We start from the raw sequence: 24,350 nt of genomic DNA, 5'->3' as shown, positions 1-24,350 counted from the left end.
ATCTGCTACCATTTTTAAAAGACCTGCCCACAGAAAATGCAACCGGAGAGCCGATTGTTTGGATTAGAAACTTGAGATCCCTTTACAGACAGGTGGGGCTCTAACATGCAGAACCAACATCTTGCACACAAAGACAGAGCTCATATCCCCTTAGATTTGCATACGCACCTGCATTTTAAAAACAAGAACTGAGCTCAAAGCCTGGGGAAAGTCTGGGAAATGATTGCACTAAAGCTTTTTTCATCTGCAAAATATCCTGTCAGCTTCCAGACATGAAATTACCAGGACTGCATTAAAGCATCATGGCAAACATTATCCCAAAACAAAGACATCAGCTGAAAACAGAATGAAGTTGTGGCAGCGATCAGCAAACCAGACGACTTACTTCAAAAATAAAGAGGATAGAGTCCAGCTCCTCCCTTTGTGATTTGTTCCCTGAAACACAAAGTGATGGCATTAAACACTTGCATTTTTAAATCACATAACCTAAAGCTCTCACTTAGCAGCCTAATCAATAAAGTAACTTTGATATGGGACATTTTGTGAATTGTTATTCAAAGTAACTTGCATTACCACAAAAGCAATCAATCACTGCACAGACACACATGCACAAGCATAAATCGACTACTAAAGGTTTAATGATCACTGATGTGAAAATGTGGGACAGAAAAAAAAAAAAGAAAAAACCTTTACATTTGCTTTAGACTGCAGGGAGAAGGATCATGATCAGACTGCAGATAATTATCAACTAGTGATGGTTAAAAAAATGAATAAAGATGAATAGTTATTAATACATGCATTGACCAATTCCCACACTTACATGTGGGTGGACTGCCCCAGTGAACATGATGGTGTTCATTTATCTAGCAGCCCAGGAATGTATTTTTATTTTTCACAATCTAAAATAGATGAATCAACTAATGCAGTTTTGTGCAGCACTTTGATCTAGCCTCTCTCGGTCTCCATCTCTGCCTCTCTCTCATTGATCCTGCCCCCTTAATGCACACAAACCCGATCAATTCCAGGGGAAATGTTCCATAGGTCAATGTCACGAACTGGGTTAGGCAACTTTTGCACTGTTTACAGGCCATTTTAGCCCAAAATAAATAATAAAACAAAATAAAATAAAAGGCATTGTATCAAAAATGTAGTAACTTCTGTGAATAAACCGTATGTACTTTCTACCTGAGCTACTTCCTGTACAACACGCACCTCTTCTGCCTGTCGGTCCAAGTTTGGGGGTGGTTAATTTGACTCGGCATGTGAGGTGACTAAATACTTGAATATTTTCTGTTAAGTCAGGCGCATAATGAACAAGGTGCAGCAAACAAAACTGACAAAGACATGTGTAAGTAAGAGGAAAACTAAGGTATTATGTTACTTTTAATATAATTAACAATAATGAAAACATTGTTATAGGCAAAGGGTATGTAGTAAATTAACAATAACACTCCACCCACACACACACCTACAGCGTCACCAACCCCACTCAGACATAAGAAAGGAGTAAACTAATATAGTATAATGTGAAAGTTTTTACTTACCTTTTTGCTTTAAGTTACTTTCCAGTGTAATGAAATTTTCATAGAAGATAAAATAAATCTGGGAGCAGTTGCTCTCAAAGAATGCCTTCAGTTCCAGCTTGTCAATGATATCTGAGGGGAAAAGAAAAATGACTGTCAATGAAGAAAAGATTACAATATTGTGATAGTGATATTTTATTTATCAGATATAACACTGGTTATTGAAACCAATATATGTATACAATACATATGGATGTCTTAAATGTTAACTGTGTGTCAAGATCTGTTTGTGCAATTACCATACTTTTTTTTCCCCTATTGGTATTGTTGAGATACAGTAGATGATTCCCTCCCCCTTTAAGGTTGGCCTCAAATTTGTGCATGAACCGATACCCCTCTCTTTTTTACTGATCTGTAACTTCTCTGCAGAAATTACGTTCTAATAATAGCCCAAATAATACAGAAGATGCTTTAAATATATGCTGCTACTCCAGTTTTAGGTCAGGCTCAGGTACAATGTGTTGAAAAGTAATTATGTGATATTAACTTAAAAATGAATTAATTTCAGTGCATTACATAAAAAAACAAGTCAAAGCAAGAGGCACTTAAGAATACAAGAAACGCTCACTGAACAAAAATTGTTCTTGACCCAGATTTTGCCAAGTTCAAATAATAAATAATACTATGCAGTCACAGTTAAAAATGAAGACAATGTGTTTGAAAATGTGTAGGCGTGAATTTATCTGGTTTCTGTGATGGTGAGCGTTTCAATCATCTAAGCTTTTAGTTCATCCTCAGAGCAAGAACTAGCTGATGTCTTATTTTTTTCTTTTTGTTATTGTAACCTTGAATGATCTTTGGAATATACACAGAGACTGACTTAATCAAAAATTAAGTACAAAAATTCCACAATGACAACCCCATTCATCTATTGTATGAGACAATGTTTAGACAGAACAGCAAAATGTGTTTTTCTAAAAAATACGACTGTTTGAAAAACCACATTTTAAGAAAGAAATATATACACACACAGTTCTTCATTTTAATGGGGCTTATTATTGGTCTTACTCGTACAACTAAAGGTGGGCCTGGCCTGAGTAGTCAAATATAGGCCACGAGGACTCCTGGCACGATTACAGCAATTAGGGTTCACCTTCTGTTGCAATTTTTCTCTACCACGAGGCAAAATGGAAGCCTCCCAGGAACCGTCCAGTTCCTGCGGAGTGCTGGACTGATATACTATGTGAAAATATTCTGATGACTTATCTCTGCCAGTAAAGCAAAGGTAATGAGGGCACACAATGACAAAATCATCTCAGAGGCAGGAGTGTTTTACGCTTTCAGTTTTCAGCCTTGTAGTTGTAAAAGTTGTAAAAGATTTTATAGAGGAATCTCAGGTGGGACGGCTGCTTCTAAAGAGTTAAAACGTCTATCATGTAACTAATGTGCATTAAATGTGATGAAAATATATGCAGAGAAACTGGGCAATGAATTAAATGTGTCATAGCGTCAGTTAGTCCACATTTTAAATGATCCAGTTTATCTAATTTACAATTGTTCAGTAAATTAGTTCTATAATTTTAGTCAATTCTCTTTGCAAGGACTTCAATAACAAATTAGTACACGTGTACTTAACTACATCACTTTCATTAAGCAGCCATGCTTTAAAAAACAACACAAAGAAGCCCTTTTCCATGTTAAAATATAACCTGTGGTTTCATTTGCAGGAATATTGGATTTTTAGGAAATGTCTTGTTCTCGAAGCAAGAACTCCTCACTGCCATTCTGGTTTTCGCTTCAATCAACTGCTTATCATCTTATGGTACTACGTCACATGTCAAAATTGATGGAACTAGCTACAGACGACATCATGCCAGAGGCAAAGAAAGCAAAGACAGAAGCAACAAGAAGGAAAATGAAAGACTGATCGATCAGGACTTGATGAGATAAACCTCAGACTTTATAATAAAAGTAAATGAACTTCAACACCTATATAGGGGTACCCTACCTCTGAGCTAAATACTGCAAACATTCTGTTGTGTAGCATCAAGATTAACAACCGCACACAGAGGGGTGTGGCATGCACCTTTCTAGCTGTCAGATACCAGTGTAAACCTTATCAGCCCAACTATGATCAGCCTATTGTAGAGAAAAACAAAGCAGTCACAGGTGAAGATGAGGAAGATCTGATACAGAAAAAAACATCTCTATCAGATGTTTAGCAACACAGGCAACAATCAATGACCTAACATATGAACTTTACCGAGCCATGAATCCACCAGCCTTTACTTTTTAAAAACAACTCCAGTTTGTTACAGAAGTAGCTACATGGAGAGGAACTTTTCATCATTTAAATTTGAACGGCAGTTAATTGTCAGTTAGGTGTTCTCTTGTGAGAGGGCAGGTTGGTAGGTACTTATGGTTTATGATAATGCAAGTTAAGTTTAATTATGAAAACCTTGTGCTGAAGCAACCAAGCAATTATCTTCTTTAAGTCTGTGGTGGAGACGGCAGTTTTATCTGCAGGCATCTGTTGTGGCAGCAACAAACGGCTGAAAGAGCCAATGACTCACAGAAGCTGAATAACATGGTGAGGAGGGTTGCGCTTGTGCTGAAGACTATGCTAGAGCCCCTGGGGCTGATTGTGAAAAGAGGAATATTGTGTACCATAATGGACAAGAAAGTACACCCCCCACCCATCACAGCGATCGAAGAGCAGAGTGCCGTCAGTTAGAGACTTGTTCAGGTAACAGGTACACAAGGTCATTCCCGTCCACAGCAAAAATCTTCTACGATGAATATTTCTTGTGATTTTATACTACTGACTAAACAATATAATCCCCCTTAAAGGGAAAGTTCGTTTTTTTACAACCTGGACCTTTTTTATATATAGATATAGATATTAGGAGTTTTTTGCGAGCCTCTTCTCCATATAACGGTAGCGCATAGGGCACTCGCGGGACACAGACGATGCAGCGTCTAAATAACACATGATTGCCGCGAAACTCTTCATTTATTTTATGAATCACTAGATCTGCTTCCAGGACCTGTTGTAACATTGTGGCGCTGTCTGTGTATTAAACAAATCCGTTTGTAAACAAGACCTCTGAACTCATGACGTCATCTCTGTGCGCGCGTCCCAGACCCAGCTCCGTGTACAGCTGGAGTTCGCTACTGTTAGTTTACTGATAGTTATTTGAAACATGTCTGAATATTTGTCAAATTCTGAGGTTGTGGACGACGACTTTGAATATGATGGACGTCCTTACCGTTTTGAGCCAGAGTATACGGCTGAAGAGCTCACTGAACGGAGGACAGAGTGCGCGCACTCGCGATGACGTCATGAGTTCAGAGGTCTTGTTTACAAACGGATTTATTTATTTTATTTATTACACAGACAGCGCCACAATGTTACAACAGGTCCTGGAAGCAGATCTAGTGATTCATAAAAGAAATGAAGAGTTTCGCGGCAATCGTGTGTTATTTAGACGCTGCATCGTCTGTGTCCCGCTAGTGCCCCCGTTCACTACCGTTATATGGAGAAGAGGCTCGCAAAAAACTCCTAATATCTTCCGAAGGACTCCAAATGACACCAAACACCTCTGGGTGAGTATATAACCATAAAAAATGCCAGAAATAAGGTCCAGGTTGTAAAAAACAGAACTTTCCCTTTATGGTATTAAAGTTTATGAATCAATTTAGGGAAGTCAAAACTGTTTTATAACTTCCTCTAACTAGGGGCGCAGGAAATTAATAATGTTTCTTCTGTTTACAATTAAACCCAAAATCACAGCATCATATTGTTACAAGACCTCCAAAGTATGCAGCTTTTAAATAATAAAAAAAAAACTACCAAATAAATAAAACAGCTTAAACCTGGAGCTAAACTAGTTTCTAATATTGTGAATTACTGCTGTATTGTTTTAATGTTGATACACATACATAAGGAGTAAGAACGGATGAGTATATTTATAGGTGCAATTTTACACACACATTCACACAAAAGCTCCGTCCCCCTCTTTTTCTCTGTCATCCCACGCTGAAAAATTTCATTTCACGGATGACTACATAACCAGAACCAGTTTATCCCTGGTTCTTGATACCCATTACTAACTGTGAATCCTTTTATTAGACATCAATGCACAACTACTCAAGTCCTGCCTGCATCATTTACTTTATTTATTTATTTATTTATCCAACACTGTTGCTTCTGTTAGTAACAGTCTCTTGACTGCTGGTTGGCCAAAAAAACTGGAGTGGAGAAAAATGTAGTGCTCTGTAAAATTGAAAATGGTGTTTATATAAGAGATTGGGGTGAAAAAAAAAAACAAATATAAGAAGAATTGTACAGGTATAATAAGCGGGAGAACTTCAGGGTTTGCTTAGTGAGGCGGAGTAAGTTTTTGGCTGAAACGAAGATGTTGGATGATGTTTGTCAGCGTCGTGAGCACATATCTAAACAGAGCATCAATTCAATGGCCTATTCTGACTCCTCAGGTAACAATATGTGGACTGAAAGAGACAGAACCTCTTCTCTGGGCTCTGGGAATAGTGGCGATGACACCGTGTACTCTGCACAACAAGGTAACTTTGTCCATCAAATGACACACCTTCATCTGCTAGATCCTAATACCAAACACAGGAGGCTTTTGGGAAACGTAGTTGTAAAAAGCAGGACTGCAGAGGGAGGTTATGGCAGGAGAAAGCTCTGACCTCAGTAACTGTGTCTGAATACGTCAATAGTTTGTCTTCCTTTTCACTGGAACAACTAGTTAAAAGAAGCAAACCTAACACTACCATCTAGGGCTGCACGATTAATCGTTAAAAAAATCGCGATCTCGATTCATGCTTGAACGCAATCTAATTTCCAAATGATGACGATTTAAAAAAAAAAAAAAAAACAATTTTTTTGGATGTTTATTGTTTTTATGTTCAATGTCAGCTGTTACAAAGTTGATGCCAGTCTTTTATCAGGCACCATCATATTTTTTGTAACGTTTACCTTTTGTATCGGCAGCTTCTTAATAGCAGCAAAAGGCAATGGGGGGTTCATCCCAGCCAGAGGAATAATTTGTTGCCTCAGAACTACAGGATCTGTTACAAGTCCCCTTTCTGAAAGGGTGTTCAACTCAGGGAGGAACAAATATTGTTCAAAATTGTTATTATTGTTTAAATTATTCAAAGGTTTGTGTAAAGAAGACAAGAGATGTTTATTGTTATTATATTTTTGTTCAGCTGTTGCAAAGTTAAAGTAATAAGTGCAATAAATTTTATATTGGAAAAAAAATCGTGAGAGAATCGTGATCTTAATTCTAAGCAAAAAAATCGTGATTCTCATTTTGTCCAGAATCGTGCAGCCCTACTACCATCTATTGCCTGTCATGAGATGCATATATTACAAGAGGCTCATTAATCCGTTAATGCAACAACATTCAATCACAGGTGACATTAACACTGATGTTCCTAGTAGCGTGGTTCTGACATACCTTCAACAGTAACAGGGAGTTATAGTGCACACCCAGGAAGGGTCACTTCTGCGAAATTGGACAATACATGAAATGAGGTAATACTAAGGCTGTGCGATTAATCGATTTTAAATCTAAATCGGATTTATTAATCACAATCGATGTTAAAAAAAGGAAAATCGGAAAATCGATTTTCCTTTTTTGCAGCTGGCTGCATTACAGACAGAGCCCGTCTAGTCATCTTTGTTTGGTCAAGAAAATTGTAAATGTTGTCACTTTACTAAACTCAAGGAGGATTTACAGTATCTTTCAATTGCACTTCATTCCCAATAGGGAAATGTGTTTGCTATTTTTCTTTAAAAATAAAGATAAAATATTTGAAACAATTTATTCCATTGTCTTTTGTAGTTTTACCAAGAAAATCGAAATCGCAAATCAGGTTTTCAGAGAAAAAAAAAAGAAAAAAAAATCGGGATTTTATTTTTGTCCAAAATCGCCCAGCCCTAGGTAATACAATACATAAAGTCCATATTTTCCAACAACATACTGCTTATTGTCAGATATTATGCACAGGTTAGTTAAGCTCAGTCATTTACTTGGACTGCACACAAAGGGAATACATTTACCAATCAAAGTACATTTTACTCGGACATGACTAGTAGCGATAGTGCTTTCAGCTTTTGTTCGCATTGATCCATGATGCCATACAATAAAACTGCAGATAAATCTTTGGTTTAATTGACATAAGTAGACAGACTTTCAGCTCTGTTCATTTGTATGTCTTACATGCTTCAGTTGTAAGTACTGTAGGTCATGTCCAGAGTAAGTGGGCCACTTTCAGTCCATCTGAAAATGATTTCATTTATCATATGATCTGCTTGATTCCTCTGAAAAGAAGAAATCATGAACACCATTATGATGTGGCTGTTAATCTGGCTGCATGGAGATGAGACTTTAGCTCTGTTGTAACGACTGCAGGAAAGCATCATTCAGATATGGCACTGAGAGATTAAGCAGTCATCAGATTGATGTTAAGCAGATGTTAAGTACGTCTGAGAGGCATGTACAAAGGCTTTTGTTGTATAGGGCAGACACCAGAGTAGGGATAAGTCAAAAAGAGGAGGAGTGCTTTGAAAACAGGACAAAATTGGGAGGAAAGAGGTTTGATTCCCACCACTGACGCAGTATTTTCATTTTTTTAGTAACTAAAACTACCCTCACCAGGCACACCATGCCATGTCATGGGAGTGGTGCAACGCATCAAATCACGCTGGTCAGATGTTTAGGTTAATGATCACATGAAGCATTAAAGTGAGGACAGCATGTGACTCATGGCGACTTTGACCGTGGCATGAATGTTGGTCTCAGACAGGCTGATATGAGTGTTTTGGAAAATACTGATCTCCTGGGTTTTTCCACAGTCTGGGGTCTCTAGAGCTTTTTCTGGATGGAAGAAAAACAAAACAGCATGCAGTGAGCAACAGTTCTGAAAAAGGGAATGTCTTCTTGAGAGGTGATAGTACTACGGCTAGACTGGTTCCCACCGGGCTAATAAAAACTCAAAAAAGACAGAGCTACAAAAAGATAGAATTGTGCCAGGTTTCACTTCTGATATCATGAAAACTGGGGAGTCTAGAGACTTAAAAACTGAACCATGTTCTGGTAAGAGTTCAATTTTCTCCTAAGAAACACCAAATGAGCTCTAAAGTAAATATATACTGTATATTCATGGAGAAATCAACCTTTTTGCCAGTTCAATATATTTTTGCCTCATGGAATAATTAATTTAGGAGGATTTAAGATCTAAGGGAATCTTTAACAACCGTTTAAATAGTCTTCCTAATTAAGTGCTCAGGTCGATTGCCTGAAATGCGGTAAAAACTGAACTAGGCGCAAATATATTCAGCCTTTTTGTTACTTACTATATGCCGTTTGCGAAATCTTCCAAATACTGCAGATAGTGATAATATTATACCAACAGTCTTCTGTGACATTCTTGTCAAAAACACGAGCCCTGGCAGGTTAGATTTGGATAAAATTGTTTTCCACTGTGATACATTTCCTGTTAACTAACAGGGAAGTGCAGATGTTCCATCCCCAAGTCAGCAGACCATTTGAAAAAGAATGTGTAGCCAAAGACACATCCTGGACAGCAGATAATCATAGCATAGCTTTTTTAAATGTCCTCTGACATTTCCAGTTATAAACATCATCTGGATCACATCACAAAGGTCTCTAAGTGAGAAATGGATGATTGACAGGGGGCCACTTCACATGAGGTAGCGACAGAAAAAAACTACAACACATTGTGTAAAAGAAAAAAAATATTTCTATCTTCAGATAATTAAGAAGTTTCCATTTTGCTATTAATAAATACACACACACACACACACACACACACACACACACACACACACACACACACACACACACACACACACACACACACACACACACACACACACACACACACACACACACACACACACACACACACACACACACACACACACACACACACACACACACACACACACACACACACAGGACTGTCTCAGAAAATTAGAATATTGTGATTTTCTGTAATGCAATCACAAAAATGTCATACATTCTGGATTCATTACAAATCAACTGAAATATTGCAAGCCTTTTATTATTTTAATATTGCTGATCATGGCTTACAGCTTAAGAAAACTCAAATATCCTATCTCAAAAAAATTGAATATTCTGGGAATCTTAATCTTAAACTGTAAACCATGATCAGCAATATTAAAATAATAAGAGGCTTGCAATATTTCAGTTGATTTGTAATGAATCCAGAATGTATAACATTTTTGTTTTTTTTTTAAATTGCATTACAGAAAATAAAGAACTTTATCACAATATTCTAATTTTCTGAGACAGTCCTGTATGTATGTATGTATATATATATATATATATATATATATATATACATATATATATATGTATGTTTAATTCTGTTTTGGAATTAAGCACTTGGAAAGTAAAGTATATACAGTAGAACGCATACTGAGCTTATTAGCCAAGTAGGTGAAGGTCATCCACTCAGCTGAAGATCCTGGTACATTTACACAATTGCAAGGATTGTCTGGCCACTGTCCCCTGTACAAATTTAATCAGCACATAATATGTAAAATAATAGCTCACAATGAAAGTTCAAAGCTTGTGTGAAGGCATATTTAGCTCTCTAGGCAACTTCCAATATATGATGTGTATACTGCTCGAAGCAAAATCATTAATATGCCATGTCACATTCAAAACAAGTTTAATCATGCCTTTGATCAGGAAAACTAATTTGCATTAGCCGCGGTAGCTGCAGACTGACCAACTCTGCAGGTGCACTATATTACTGCCATAAAGAAGACGAGAGAGAGAAAAGACCCTGATGTGTTTCTTTGGACGTCTGCTCTGAAAAGAGACAGAGGACTCTTTCAAGGGGCCCAGGGGATGGAAGGGATGTCTCAAGGGCACCGCCACAAAGTGGAAGAGATATGATGTGGCAGCTAATGTGGAAGCTGACAGATTCCTCTTAAGCCACATTCCGACCAACACTACACAGAAATTAAACACTATCGTCAAGGAGCTTAAAGATCATTTTAAACCTGTGTCTTTGGCACTTCCACTGAGGTCTATGGTTAGGATAGATTAGGCAAATTACGTAAGTCAGTTGAGATGCATCTCCTCCCTGACCACCCTCACTACTGCACTATCACTGCCACACAGGTCAGACTGTCACACCAGGAAATGCATTTAAACTGTATTAAAGGAAAATCTGTTCATGTTTCACACTTAAATTAAGTTTTGTATGTTTCATTGGTGCCTTCGTGTAACCCCTGTGAAACAAATGGAGATGAATGTTTTATTGATCATATTCAGTCCATTTTTGTGCAGATGTGGGCTCACTCCTCTCACCAGTAAAAACACACAAGGAAGTGTGGTCCGGCCTGAAACAACCAGAGTTGTTGTTTGAGGCTGAACCACACTTTGTCGTTGTTTTATTGGTCTGATTCCACTGCTTTGTTATTTCAGCTGAAGCTTTCTCTCCTCCTCATCTGACCATGTGAATTACGGTGTGCCCATTCCTTCTCAGCTGGTTGAAGCTGCATAAATCTGAGCTGGAATGTTGGCTCTATGAGATTTAACAACCATTTATGTGGTACAATTTAAAGTGAGCAGAATCTGAAATGCCTAAGACAGAAAAACTTAAATAAAATACCAGGAATAAGCTTTGCAAACTCCAAAGGTTCTCAAAACTACAACCTTTCCCGACATCACTGTTGCCAACTACATTAGTAACTAACAAAGTTGAAACCACGTATAAATAAAATGCGCATGCTTCCTGAAACCAAATGATGGAGGCAACAATGTTGGCAACCTACACAGTTTGAGCCATTGTTAAGTAATGCCATTGATGATGGAGGAAGCAGTCGGTGGCAAGTAGTAACCTAGCAAATGAAGTCCACATGCATATCAGCACACAGTTGTAAATAAAGTACGCTGAAAATGTTTGATACTGTTGCTCAAAAATGTCTGATTACTGCTGTTCTTGGAAACGGATACCTCATTTAACACACACACACAAAAAAAAGACTCTTCAATGCTGAACATCATTCGATTAAGCGGGAATAATGTAAGCTGCTGTTATACACTTTAAAACATTAGTCTAATGTGTGATGTAGGGTGATGGAGGGGAAATGTCTACTAAATTATGAGTGTGCCATGTGGTTAGATTCATTTTACTTGTGATGCATAAAATTACCGACACAGGATCCAAATGCATGATCATAAACACTAATGACTAGCTGTCTGGTGAGCTACTATGATTCGATGAATGGAACTGTTTACTGTAAAAGATGCACATACATACAACTGATGCAAAGTGGTTTATTGTAAATGGATCAAATACAAGTTATATTGGATTAAATACAACTGTTTCATCACATTCAATCTGGCTTTAAATATAATCTTGTTCTCGAATAAATCCGCATTTATGACGAAGCACCACCCTTAGCCAAAACTATGAACTGCAACCACTGTATCCGGAACAATAACAAAGTCAAAATTGCCTCCTTATCTGTCTGTCCTGCTAAGGTTACGAGAAACTTAGATATCATGGTCAACGACCACTTGTCCTTCTCTGACCACATGGCATCTGTATCTCAAACTTGCCAGTTTGTGTTATATAACATGAGAAAAAACAGGCTGTATCTGTGTCAGTATTCCACACAACTGTCGCTTCAGGCCATGGTTATCTCTCGATTACTGCAATGCACTTCCAGCATGCACAGTTAAACCTGTACGGATGGTCCAGAATGCTGCGGCACTTTAACCAACCAAATAGGGCTCATGTCACACTGTCACACACTGAACTCCACTGACTATGCTTGGCGGCCCGAATAAAGTTCAAGTCACTAATGTTTGTCTGCAAAGTGACTAATGGCTCTGCAGCCAATTATTGAATTATTGAATCTATCGCTATCCTTAAGGGGTATACTCTTGTCGAATCATTATGTTCCTCTATGGAATGCCGTCTGCCACTGCCACCCCTACACACAAGGCAATCCAGACTGTTCACATTTGCAATCAGAGCAGGGATGTCCCACTCTACCTTAAAAAAAAAACACCACTACAGACTAATCTCTTAAAGAAAGGCGACCTATTATGGCATTTAATGTATATTTTAAACAGGCCTTGAATGTCTTAAAAACAATCTAAAGCTTGTTTTTTCTACATAAATCATAAATCCAGCCTGTGGGCCCTGTCACTAGTTTTACCGCTTCTAACCTCATTTTCTGCGCCTCATTTTTAGGGAAGGGGGGGTATGATAATGAGGCTCTGTGCTGATTGGCTCCCTGAATGACGTGTAGCAGGGGAGGAGAACAAACCCTCGCTCCGCCAGAGCAGCCCGAGCCTGTAAATTATCACAACACTGAATTTTCACAAATGGAAACTTTATTGTTAAAAAAATAAAATATGAGTTGTATATAAATAACATTTATGCACTATTTAAGCCGGATCTACCCGGCGGATGCTGAACGCTGGCCCCGGAGCCGTGCCGGGCGCCCGGGAGCAGCGCTGCTGGAGCAGCGCGCATCACCGCGGCTTTAACGGGGGAATCTGACCGGTTCCGACCGGCCGGGACCGCAGGAACCCGCCTGGACTGGTAGCAGGGACTCCCGGGGACCGACCAGCGGGATTTCAGCCGGATCTGCCCGGCGGATGCTGCGCGACGGGCGCTGCAACCCCACGGCCGGCGCACAGATCGGCTCCGGAGCGCATCCTATGCGCATCGCCCGTTACTGGTGATCAAACCGACAGATTTGCCTGAAAATCTCGGAGGGTGAAGCTGGTCCGACCTGGGACAGATCCCCAAGGACCCAGCTCCCAAACCATCCGGGAACCTGGATGATTTAACCCGGATCCGCTCCGCCGCGGCGCCGCGTCGGCTGGAGGAAGCACCGCTCCAGAGCTGGTTGTGGGCGTGGTTTCAGCAGCGGAGGCTGAACCTATGGAAATCTGCTCCTGTCGTTACGTAACGACGGGAGCCGATTTTAATCGGCTCAAAAAAAAAACACCTGACACTGGGGGACTCTGTCCGGTGGGGTCAGAGACCTTGCAGAAATTCATGGTATTTTGTCTCCCCTGTGCTGGCAGGGTGAGGGGAGACCACTTTATATATGTTAAAACAAGAAAAAACCTGTTTTTCATAATAGGTCCCCTTTAAAGAACACTTCCTCTCTTAAACCCTCTAAAATCCAAAATGTTTTTTTTTTTTTTTTATTTATTTAACTGACTTAACACCTAATGGTGTGGTCTAAGCAGTCTGTTGTAGCTTGATTGTTGCCATGCACATTATAATGAAAGGAACGCATTACCTATTCGAAAAAAATGAATCAGCTTTCAAAGAATGACCTCAGTTTTTACCCGGCCCTCCATATCCCATGCTGGCAGCCTCACTGAAACATTGGCCATTGACCCCAGAGGGTAAGTAAGCAGAGGGTAGTGAACATGTTCCCAGGTTCAACATTATGTTTAATTCTCTGGGCAATGTATTTTAAAATAAATATAAATATGACTTTAAGTTAAAGTAAAAACAAAAAAAAAAGTAAAGCATTAATCTCTTTCATAACAGGAGCTACATTTTATAAAAAGGGTGTAATGACTTAATACAATGAAATGCCATTAAACTTGTAATGGCTCTCAATATATACAATAGTATAATGCAGTGTTTGAGAGTAATTTCTTGTTTTAATATGATCAATTCAGTATAAATGAAATCTGTATTAAAACAAACTAACCTGGAACCATTAAAAGATAGGGCATTTTTGAATCACTTACGGTCTATTTAATTTCATTATGGTGCTAATGTGCCAAATACTCCATGTATGAATATTGACTTGCAGTCAGTGTCTAGCTGGGTAACAGATTGAAGCCGTGGAACTGCACAGACCACAGTGTGAAACTGTCTTGGCAGGGCTGACAAGGCCTGACCTTATCTCAGTTTGAGTCCACACTTGAAAGAGTGGCTTATCTCAGCAGGTGAACCCCGTAAGAGCTGGCAACTTTCACCCTCATACTACAGGTAGCCAAAAAGAAACCTTCAACACCACCAACATAACAACAGGTATGTCCTAATTACAATAAATAAAATAATAAGCAGCTAATAAAAAGCAAGCAGAGTAATATTATTGCTCCCTTCTGAGTATAAAATACAATAATTTATTAGAAAAACAAGGTCACACATAACAGACCAAAGTCACGTGGATTCTGCAAGTGTGTTAAAGCCAGGAATCTTACCTGCAAACAATTGCTTATATCCTCTAAATCACAGATTTGATCACTAAAAAGAATTGATAGAAGGTTTAATCCCTTTTAAAACGTTTTTTTCCATCTACTTTAAACACATCCAGCCTGAAATTCTTTACAACACTTCTGAGTAGCAATCAGCAATATGCTCAAGTTAAGTGTTTATTTTTCCTAGACTTTAAATCCACTGAAGATTAGCTGGAGCTTGGGCACTCAGAGAAGCAACATCAAATGTAAATCCACTCTGAGATCAAGCCTTGATAATAAATGCTGCCACAATAAACCAGAGGTCAGGGGGTGTTTATGTGTCTTGCTTTTATAATAGTCAAAACTAAACAGTGTAACCAGACGAACCGGTTTTTCACTGCATGCTGTATAAAAATCAGATAGACATTAAGAGCAGAGGGCAATTGTTTTTTTCCGTCTCTCCAGCTCTCCAACAGGTCAGAAGTGAAAAAGAAATAAGCTATTCATTCCATACCACATGATTTGCGTCGTATTTGAGATTCATGTTTTTGCAAAGGGTGTAAAACACGCCCCGACAGTAATGCACCAGACTGAACACAGGAAAAATAAAGCCAGGAAGCCTGACACAGAATTATAACACGACACGTCCTTGATACTAACTCTATGCACATATTTATAAGTCATGCGTTTAGAAAGAGATTAGAAATGATCCACAAGCTACAGAATATAGTATTCATGTTACGCAAACCTGAAACATTAGTCGGTGGCATGTTTCTCTCTCTCTGTAGAGACTGCCGCTTTAAACAAGAACCAAAGTGTCTTATTACACACAATACATCCCCATAACATCTGTTTGACAAGATATGTTACAGATCTAGCAAACTCTTATTATTCTTGTATGGATGGTACATCAGGCTCCAAACAACACCAGTAAAAGCCTGTCAGTCACTACGAGGTATTATGAACAAACAGGGGCGCCTCCAAAAAATGTTCATAGGGGTGGCCAGATGGGGCCAATTAAATTCTTGGGGTGGACACTAGGAATGGGCGATATTTTACCGTTCACGATATACCGTCAAAAAAATTCCCCAAGGTAAGAATTTGTCATCTCGCGGTAAAACAATAAATTCCCGTTGATGACGTTTTTGTGTGAAGCTGATTTATGGTTCTGCGTTAAATTAAATAGACGCACAACGTACGTGAAGGAAGGAAGGAAGGAAGGAAGGAAGGAAGGAAGGAAGGAAGGAAGGAAGGAAGGAAGGAAGGAAGGAAGGAAATGAGTCTGAAAGAAAGAAAGAAAGAAAGAAAGAAAGAAATGAGCCTAAAAGAAAGAAAGAAAGAAAGAAAGAAATGAGCCTAAAAGAAAGAAAGAAAGAAAGAAAGAAAGAAAGAAAGAAATGAGCCTAAAAGAAAGAAAGAAAGAAAGAAAGAAAGAAAGAAAGAAAGAAATGAGCCTAAAAGAAAGAAAGAAAGAAAGAAAGAAAGAAAGAAAGAAAGAAAGAAAGAAAGAAAGAAAGAAAGAAAGAAAGAAAGAAAGAAAGAAAGAAAGAAAGAAAGAAAGAAAGAAAGAAAGAAAGAAAGAAAGAAAGAAAGAAAGAAAGAAAGAAAGAAAGAAAGAAAGAAAGAAAGAAAGAAAGAAAGAAATCTTCCCGTTGATGACGTTTTTGTATTGGTATTTTTTTATCGTTATCGTGATAAATTTTTTAGTCCATACCGCCCATCCCTAGTGGACACCAAAACTAAAATACATCATTACAGGATTGTATTATACTAAATGCCTACTGATATGCATTTGGCCCAAAGGATTTGGGATGAAACGCATAACTGGGCCACCCCTGGCCTCCCCCTGGTTGGGCCACTATGAACAAACACCAGTAGTAGTATGATGTTTGCTAACCTCTAATTAGCCTAATGACTGAAGGATTGTGGAAGACGTTTTTTGTGCAGCTCGAGGCTTGACCTTGACCTTGACCTTGACTTTGTAGGCCATAAAAAAATAAGGGTGCAAAGAAGCTAAGTCAATTCAATCTAATTTGTCATACCTGTGGCTATTTCTCTAAGTGGTTCTTGAAGCAATTAAGACAAAGAAAACACATTTTCAAATCGAAAACACAAAATAATAAATATAAATAAAAAAAGACCACCGACAACATGACAGCAGATATGTGACATCAACTTCTAATTTTCTTTACTACAAGTCTCATACTGAGCCGTAGATTTGGTTAACAAATATTGTACTGCTATAAAAATGAAGACCATCTCTCCTTTTCAGAAAAGGTTATGAACTGATCCTCAACTATCTTTGGCATCACTAGAGGCATAAGTAAGTTTAAGTAAGCCACAAACTACTTAAGCTAAATTCAAACAACTTTATCTCAAACTAAACAACACAGAATCCTTCTAAAGTACCGTAGTTAAATACAGCACACCCTATCGCGATCTTGCCTTCTACCTATAAAAGGAGGACTCATGTTGGGGTTGTGCAACATGTCAGAAATGACTTTAAACAGCTTTAGTATGGGTTGGCATTTAAAAATATACCACAAGGAAACAGACTCAAAAAGTTTATAAAACCCTTTATTGGCTGTGTACTATGATAGCAACAGTGAACATTTCTACAACTTTCAAATGCCACATTTTGTAGGATAAAAGATCATAAGAGGCTGTTGCGTTGAGTGTTTTATGAAAAGAAGAAAATCAAAAGTAGATTAATACATTTACTTCCTCCACAGAGGAGACCTTTTCAAGGGCCTTTCCACTTTTGTGTTTATTATTTCCACTTGTGCTTCAGCTTGTTATTTTTCTCTTAACACACCAGCACTTTGAGTTGAACCTAAACCAGACAGACCCTTGGTTGCCACAATAAAGGCAAGCAGACAAGTTGTATGAGACTGCGTTTCCTGTATTACTCGAAATCACAGGAGCACTTTCTAGATGGTAATAAAAACCAAAGCCCTTAGGATGAAAGCTTAAAACTCCTAAATCCAAAAGACACATCACAGTGTTGTCAGAAGCAACACCTCCAACACTTGCAATGTTGTTCCCACACAGTTCAGCTGCAGATACCAGCTAAGCATGTTTACACCAGTTCAGACAAAATTAAACAAACAATAGCCACTTCTTATTTCTCTGTTTGGTTGATAAAAGTGATAGAGATATTCATCTTTCAATGTACTTAAAGTCAAGTTATCGCCATAAAAAAAGCATAGACTGACACCATTTCTGACACTAACTTCCACTCAGACCTTAAGGAAATAAGAAATCTTGACGTGGATACACCTCCAGATACAAGTCAGGTGCACACATTCAAATCAATGCAGGGTTTTCCACATTCACACCTGTGCTTGGGCCACCATATGTCCTTCCAGTTTTGGAATAAACACAGCCCTGGCACATATCAGAAAATACACGGTGAGCAGGATCCAAGGATGACAGTGACGTTGCACTGCAAAGAACTGAAGGAAAAGCCCTTTTGTGCCACAAGAGAGAGGCGCAGCGAGTGATCAGGTGGTTTGCTGGGCTCCTGTAATTAACAACCTCAGCCAAATCCAGCCAGGCATGACCAGCAAATTAACATGCAGCAGCTTTCACACTCTATCCCACAGATTTGCTCAGCGAGCAGAAAAACCAATACTGGGACACTCTGAAAATAGCCCAGACCACAGGCTGCCATTTCAAGTACAATATCACTAATACTACTACTTCATTCTAAAAGTTTGCTCAATAAAGTTCTGGATATCATTAAGAAGCTTTGAATGTGATGAGATGCATAATAATGCAGAGTAAGGAAGACTTTTTAAGAATTCAAAAAAAAATGGGTTAATCAGTTCAGCATTAATCGTCACATTTCTTTCTAAGATGGAATATTACAGTTTCTGCTAAGATACAATGGATCTACTGACATTTCAAATTAATCAGATGGCAGGAATAAACCTTTTAATGTCTCAGTGGTCTCCTATTTTGCCAATATTAAAAAGGAAGTCTCTAATTTTAAGACAAAACAATATATAGCTCAATGTGAATATTGAACGGACAGCATCTGTGCACTCCCCCCCCCCCCCCCGATCAAAGTCCCTGTCCTATCCTATTCTCCATATCACCAAACCCTCATCCCTGCTTCCTGTCCACACAGGAACCAACATGACCAGGAGGAAATCCTTCTCTGGCTGAAAGCACAGTGAAATCTGGGATTTTAGAGGACATCAACATGTAGGCCCGGCTATCAGCTGCTGGACAAACACACAAACCTTATCTTCAGAAGCACTGAGGGAAAGAAAAACACAAGAGGACACGCTGAGCGCTACACTGACCTCTACCTAACTTGTACTCATCTCAACACTGACCATAAGCTTTAGGAGCAAACAGATCTCACTCAAACATCTGATTTATAAAAACAAGAATGTCACTGTTATACCACCATACAAAAAAAAAAAAAAACAATAAAATATACAAGTTGTGGCTATGAACAGATCACGATAAAGCCTGCTTATATCAGAAAAATGAATCAAACTTTTAAATATCAGACTTATATAGTTTTTCTTAAGTGATTCTCCCTTTTAACAAAGACATAACACATGAGTATTTATCGAATATGCATTACTGTCTTAAGCAGTTGTCATAAAGAAAGAGAAAAAATGTGTTGATATTGTGAAATAATTCATATTACACTACAATGGTTGCTACAGATGTTTTTTCTGTCTGATTCTGTTTCATTTGTAAATTTAATACACAAGCAAATAAATCAAAATGCATAGTGTTTATCCATTCATAATTATCCATATACATAAAGATGAGTTGACAAAGCAGCATTTTAGATGAGGCGTTTCATATAAATATAATTAAACTAGTTACTACTTTAACTACATTTCCTCTGGAATCTTTTTCCTCTCCCACAAAACCCACTAATTCTGCCAATGATGCACCAATAATGCCATGACAGCTCTATACAGTTTGCTGTAGTCAACATAATAATGACGGTCATGATGGATGTAATGGAGTGAATGTGCTCTGGTGGCTTGTAATGTCAATTATTTATAATATTTAAAATACAACTGAAACTATCCTTTATAAGACGGAAAACAACCTCTAATGTGATTCAACTACTATTTATGATAATATTAAGTTCTTGTTCTTGCGAGTGGCATGTTCATATGTAAAACTGAATGATATGAGTCTAAATATTGTCCATTGCGTTTATATGTTAACATAAGCAATAGGTCAGTCGTCACAACCCCAAAATAAACAGCCCATGTTTTCACTACCCCTACAAGCCAGCACATTTTTTCCACAACTGTCAAACTGAGTGAAGAGGAGGAAAAAAAAGATATTTAACTGATCAAAAGGACAAAAACATGCTACAACGCCCAGGTAATTTTCTTAATATTTAAATAATTCATGTGCTTTGGACATTTTCAATGTCCAACACCAATTTATAAATATTAATAACAGGTTCTAAGTGTACACTTTCCTTATGGTAATATCATTCATAACAAACATGTATGCAGCATAAGACCATGAGTAGTTATTACAGAAGCATATGTTATGTCTACACTATTTAAATTACATGTTACATGCCCTGTATCATACATGATCTGTCATAGAGTTGGTATTAAGTTTTATACTGCCAAAGAAATATGATCTCCTGTGGGACAAACTGAGTGAAGAGGGGGGTAAAAATATTTAACTGATCAAAAGGACAAAAACATGCCACAACGCCCAGGTAGCTTTCTTAATAATTAAATAATTAATGCGCTAGGTTCTAAGTGTACACTTGCCTTATGGTAATATCATTCATAACAAACACAGGTATGCAGCATCAGACCATGAATATTGCAAGCCTTTTATTATTTTAATATTGCTGATTAAGGCCTACAGTTTAAGATTAAGATTCCCAGAATATTAAAATTTTTTGAGATAGGATATTTGAGTTTTCTTAAGCTGTAAACCATGATCAGCAATATTAAAATAATAAAAGGCTTGCAATATTTCAGTTGATTTGTAATGAATCCATAATGTATGACATTTTTGCATTACAGAAAATAAAGGACTTTATCACAACATGAGTAGTTATTACAGAAGCATATATTAGTATATGTCTGTCTACACTATTTAACTTGCATGTTACATGCCCTGTATCCTACATGATCTGTCATAGAGTTGGTATTAAGTTTTATACTGCCAAAGAAATATGATCTCCTGTGGGACAACTGTCAAACTGAGTGAAGAGGGGGAAAAAAAAAATATTTAACTGATCAAAAGGACAAAAACATGCCACAACGCCCAGGTAGCTTTCTTAATAATTAAATAATTCATGCGCTTTGGACATTTTCAATGTCCAATAAGAGGTTCTAAGTGTACACTTGCCTTATGGTAAAATCATTCATAACAAACACAGCTATGCAGCATCAGACCATGACTAGTTATTACAGAAGCATATGTTAGTCTACACTATTTAACTTCCATGTTACATGCCCTTTATATGGCTAAAGAAACATGATATCCTAAGAGCATTATGATCTAATGCACTGTGTGAATAGATAAAAGCATGTATAACCCAAAACATCAATGCACAGCTCAGGCCAAACCGTAAATTAGTGTCTCTTTTGATGGAAGACTGGTTGGCACAACAACCAGCTTTATTGCAGTCATAAAACATGCACTTCCTTGTCCTTTGAAAGAAAGTACAGAAGCCACCAGCACGGCATAGTTGCATAAATACATATGCATAAAACCACTTACATCAAAACAAAACACAGCCATCACCTGTCCTGGCTGCAGCTCAAGCTCAGACAGCTCAGCTGTCACTTCAGCCTGGACCGTGTGAACAAGTGCATTGTCTGTGCCTCTGAAAACTGACCTGAATTAAATTGACTAGGTTTTTTTTTTTGTTTTGTTTAATTAATACGACTTATAGACATCTGTCTTGCATCTGGCTGCTAGTTAGCAGCCAGGGAGCTAGGTCTGGTAATGCTGATTTATGGATCCGCGTTTTAGGGTACGCAGAGCCTACGGCGTAGGGTACGCAGAGCCTACGGCGTAGGGTACGCAGAACCTACGGCGTAGGGTACACAGAACTGACGGCGTAGGGTACGCAGAGCCTACGCCGTTGTCTCTGCGTACCCTACGCCGTAGGCTTTGCGTCGATTTAACGCGGAACCATAATTCAGGCTTTAGCCTCCATGCTGCATCACAGTGCAACTCGTCTGATCAAAACATCGGCTTTAAAAACACAATGAACGCAGGGGAAAGAAGGCGATGGCCTGTGTGAGTGCAGGACGTGTTGTTATTGTGTTCCAGGAGGTGCAGGGTTCCTGTGAACCAGCCCAGCCAGCCCACGGTGCCGGCTAGCACCGCTAGCGCCATCGTTTACACTCACCTACAAGAGCCCGGAGGTGCTTGAGCCGGGTCAGAACATCCTTCTTTGGGTCCAGAACTTTCTGTGTAGATTTCTTGACGTCTCCATGCCCTCTTCGCGTGAACATGCCGCTGTGAAGTGCAACCGTGGGAGCAGAAATCAGCCGTGTTTCCCCGCACGCCGACCTCCAGCACGGTCGCTGCAGACTCCTGCCTTTTCCTTTTTTCTCTCAGTGTAAATACGGAAGCGCAGCCTGACACAAGAAAGGAGTGGTTAATCATCACAATATACAGGACTGTCTCAGAAAATTAGAATATTGTGATAAAGTTCTTTATTCTCTGTAATGCAAAAATGTCATACATTCTGGATTCATTACAAATCAACTGAAATATTGCAAGCCTTTTATTATTTTAATATTGCTGATCATGGCTTACAGCTTAAGAAAACTCAAATAACCTATCTCAAAAAATTAGAATATTCTGGGATCTTAATCTTAAACTGTAAACCATAATCAGCAATATTAAAATAATAAAAGGCTTGCATTACAGAAAATAAAGAACTTTATCACAATATTCTCATTTTCTGAGACAGTCCTGTATATTTGTTTACAGTAAATATGGTTTGGTCGTTTTTTTTTTATATATATATAATGTCTAATTTCTGATGCCACTGAAATTGGGATTGTGTTATCGTCTTGTTTAATTTTTAGAACTTTTTTTTTTTGTCTGCATACATATTAATGGTTAATACCAAGTTGGTAAAAACCTAAAGCATATATACCGTATGCATTTTAATATATATATATATATATATATATATATATATATATATATATATATATATATATATACACATACATTAGGGGTTTATTTATTTGTTTATTTGTTTATTTAATAAGGATCCCCATTAGTCTTCACCATGGGAAGACTATTCTTCCTTGGGTCCACACATAGACATACCGGTACAAAAGATTAAAATAATCACAACTCAAAAAGGGTGAAAAACATTCACTAGAATTCCTAAAATAATAAATTGAAACACAAATAAAAGATTAAGTAACCAACCAAAACCATCCACATCTTAAGTAACAATATTTGCTACTATCACCAGATCTGTATCCACTTTTGAACAAAAATAGTTTGCAACGACTTTATAATTTATAATATACTTATACTACTATACTATATATACACTCATAGCCTACAGTAATTTAGAATATATTTACTATTAAATTTATAATATACCTACAATTTGCAAAATAATCACAATATATACCTAGGACCGATCATGACTTCCTTCTGAACCACAGCCTGCTTCAGTCTCCTTTTAAAATTTGACACCTTGATTATTGCAACTAGACATGGGGGGAGATGGTTCCAGTGTGTGACTGCTCTATACATGGGGTGGGACGACATGGGTAACTCACGATTCAACACTATGGCGATATGTGGCCCACAATAATGATAATATCACGATACACGATATCTACGATATTCGATATATTGTAAGAAATTTCATCAAAGATATATCACGATATATGTGACTGAAAAAGAAAAAATACCCATAAAAAGGAAAACGTCTGTTTATTTATATTATTCAATGCCAAAACTACAATGTGCAAAGAAAGTGCATTTGTTTAGTGCCTCACTGCCTCCTAGGCTTGTAAATGTAAACACTGTACAGCTGGACAAATTGAAGTACATGAACAATAGTGCGGTGACAACCGCGTAACTCCATTATGTGTGTTGTAATAAAATATCGATCGGTCATGAAATCGCTACACTGGCTTCCAGTGAGTCAAAAAATAGAGTTTAAAATCTTTCTGCTGGTTTACAAAGCACTGAATGGTCTTGGACCAAAATACATGCTTGATCTGTTAGTTCCTATGAAGCTCCCAGACCCCTGAGGTTCATCTGGATCTGGTTTGTTGTGGTTCCCAAGAACCAGAACCAAGCAAGGTGAGGCAGCGTTCAGTTATTCTGCTCCTCACCGGTGGAACAAACTTCCTTCCTCCAACTGTCAGCTCCTTTAAATCAGGGCAAAAAACATTACTGTTTACTGAAGCGTACTCTTAAATTAAATACTTACCTGCTGTACTTACCTTTACTTTTTTAACAACTTGTATTTACCTCTTTTCTTATCATTTTATTTGTTATTTACTGTTTAATTGTGTCTGAAATGAGAGAAACACAGGAAAATGTACAACGGGCACAC

General features: G+C 38.0%; 1 protein-coding gene across 8 annotated transcripts in view; it reads right to left on the bottom strand.

The window, feature by feature from the left end:
• The window catches only part of ralgapa2 (Ral GTPase activating protein catalytic subunit alpha 2), a 120,743-nt gene extending 98,393 nt beyond the window's left edge, over nt 1-22,350 (bottom strand). For all 8 annotated transcript variants that reach the window (XM_061744159.1, XM_061744160.1, XM_061744164.1 and 5 more), the window contains exons 1-3: nt 22,158-22,350; nt 1,545-1,655; nt 386-435 (exon numbers count right to left, since the gene is read on the bottom strand). In XM_061744159.1, the coding sequence (XP_061600143.1) occupies nt 386-435; nt 1,545-1,655; nt 22,158-22,263 (267 nt within the window). In that variant the 5' untranslated portion in view covers nt 22,264-22,350. The remainder of the gene's footprint in view (nt 1-385; nt 436-1,544; nt 1,656-22,157) is intronic.
• Between the last annotated feature and the right edge of the window lie 2,000 nt (nt 22,351-24,350).

Source organism: Cololabis saira, chromosome 16 (genome assembly GCF_033807715.1).
Source record: "Cololabis saira isolate AMF1-May2022 chromosome 16, fColSai1.1, whole genome shotgun sequence".
Classification (NCBI taxonomy): Eukaryota; Metazoa; Chordata; class Actinopteri; order Beloniformes; family Belonidae; genus Cololabis; species Cololabis saira.
The sequence above is the reverse complement of the archived record's forward strand: the minus strand, read 5'-3'. Positions and strand labels throughout refer to the sequence as shown.